This window comes from Manacus vitellinus, unplaced genomic scaffold (assembly GCF_001715985.3).
Source record: "Manacus vitellinus isolate BGI_N305 unplaced genomic scaffold, ASM171598v3 scaffold_120_pilon, whole genome shotgun sequence".
Lineage (NCBI taxonomy): Eukaryota > Metazoa > Chordata > Aves > Passeriformes > Pipridae > Manacus > Manacus vitellinus.
The window spans coordinates 94,724-96,887 of NW_021938898.1; the positions used below are offsets into that span (position 1 = coordinate 94,724).

A 2,164-nucleotide genomic window follows, 5' to 3' on the forward strand; every position below is an offset into this window, starting at 1 on the left:
TTCCTCATAGGAGCTGCTCCATCCCTCTGATCATCTTGGACTCATTCCAGCAGCTCCGTGTCCTTTCTGTGCTGGAGAAATAACAAGAACAACAACAACAATAATAATAATAATAATAATAAAACATTTCTATTCACCTTAAACCTTACGTTTTAAGCTTTAAACTCTACCTTCAGAACTGCAAGGAGGAAAATAAATTGGTGTTTTGTTGTGTTTTTTTTTTTCCAACAGGAAAAGGGAAGAGAAGCTGGAGTGGATGTACCAGGGCCCCGGGGGGATGGTGAACAGGGAGGAATATCTCATGGGGCGCCCTGTGGACAAGTTCATCTTCGAGAAGGCCGAGGACAAGGAGGCAGGGTGTTCCAGTGAGACTGGGCTGCTGCCAGGATCCATCTTTGCCAAGTCTGGGGCCAACTCCGTGCTGGACATGGCCAACAAAATCCGGGAGGACCCTCTGTTCATGATCAGGTGCTGGGAGGGAGCTCCAGGGAGGGGGGTCCTGGCTGGGAGCTGGGCTGTGGGGCTTAGAAACACTGCAGAGACATGTTTATCTGTGTGTATAAATTCATACACATTGGAAATGCCTTTAAATTCAAAAATTTTGGATGTACCTGTCAATTTTTATGAGTGCCTTTACATTTTTATGAAGGTGTTTATCTTATAAACATTTATCTGTTTATACAGACATATTTATCTTAGAAACATATTTATCTTAATATTTATCTTAAAAGACATTTTCATGCCTGTCTTTAAATTTAGGGATTTTACAAATGTCTTTCAAGTTTATAAACTTCCATAGATTTTTTATAAATGCCTTTACATTTTTATAAATATCTTTTTTATAAATATCTTCCAAACACTGGAAAGACATTTTTATACATCTTTAAATTGAGTTGGTTTGTAAATGTCTTTGTAAATGTCTTTAACTTTATAAATGTCTTTAACTTTGTGTCTTTAAATTTGTGTCTTTCTTTAACTTTGTGTCTTTGACTTTATAAATATCTTCATGTTTTTAAAGAGGTCTTTACCTTATAAACAGTGTAGAGACATTTTCACATTTATTGAAATATATAAATACAAATGTATTTATATTTATATACAAATGTACCAGGCATTTATTGGCATTTGAGGCAGGTTGATGGTAACAAATCTTTGTTTGTCCTGCTTTTTGCACCTTAAATGGAGGAGAAAAGGGCAGATTCACCCTTTATGTGTTCTTAGAGCTTGCACTTGATTGATCTCTCTCATGAAAACGTGATATTTTGTGTGTTTGAAAACACTGGTATTTTTATTTTTCCTGCTTTAGAAAGAGGGAGGAGGAAAAGAAGAGGGAAGTTTTGAACAACCCCGTGAAAATGAAGAAAATCAAAGCTTTGGTAGGTGCCTCTCAGAACACACTGACCCAGGGGGAGGCTCAGAAATCAGAAGTTTTGCTGAGCTCTTTCCTGACCTAAACTCTTTAATTTTGGGTGGCTGGGGTTTTGTTCCAGGAGCTTTTCCACAGAGAACTCCTGATTTTTTCCTTAAGATTCTGAGCTCCCAGGGGTGGGGATGGTGATAATGACTGACAAGGAACTGGGGTTTTGCTCTGCAGCTGCAGAACAGTTTGGATAAAAAGGAGAAGAAGAAGAAGAAGGAGAAGAAGAAGAAGCACAAGAAGCACCGACGGCGCAGCTCCAGCAGCGACAGCTCCAGCAGTGAGGAGGAGAGAAGCAAAAATAAGTAAGTTTTGAGGTTTTGTGGCAAGAATACCTCGTTTCCTCATTAAATTATTTGGTTTTCAAGTCCTCTCTTTGAGTCTTTAATTGGCTTAAATGTTCCTGTGTTGTTACTTTGTTGGTTTTGCATCATTAAGGTGCCATAAAAATAATTTAATGTTAAAAAAAAATACCATATTCTTGCAGTTCATCTTCACCAAAAGGACTGTTCTGTTTTCTCTGTAGGTCTCAGAAGAGGGTGGACAATTCCTCCTGGAAACCTGCTCCTTACAAAGTCCCAGGATATGGTTTGCAGGTATGTGTGTGTCCCAATCCCAGTGCCCTGAGTGAGGGAAAACCAAAGAGCTTTGGGAGTTTGCTGCAAATCTGCTGCACCAAGTGGAAGAGGATTATGAGGGGAACACGATTTAATAAATTTTAGATTCAATTTGCAGCCATCTAAGCCT

The 2,164-nt window shown here is 38.8% G+C and overlaps 1 protein-coding gene across 2 annotated transcripts in view; it reads left to right on the top strand.

Moving 5' to 3' along the window:
• The first annotated feature begins 201 nt into the window (after positions 1 to 201).
• Positions 202 to 2,164, top strand: part of CWC25 (CWC25 spliceosome associated protein homolog) — a 5,649-nt gene continuing 3,686 nt past the window's right edge. For both annotated transcript variants that reach the window (XM_029965853.1, XM_029965854.1), the window contains exons 1-4: positions 202 to 468; positions 1,307 to 1,376; positions 1,595 to 1,722; positions 1,944 to 2,013. In XM_029965853.1, the coding sequence (XP_029821713.1) occupies positions 257 to 468; positions 1,307 to 1,376; positions 1,595 to 1,722; positions 1,944 to 2,013 (480 nt within the window). In that variant the 5' untranslated portion in view covers positions 202 to 256. The remainder of the gene's footprint in view (positions 469 to 1,306; positions 1,377 to 1,594; positions 1,723 to 1,943; positions 2,014 to 2,164) is intronic.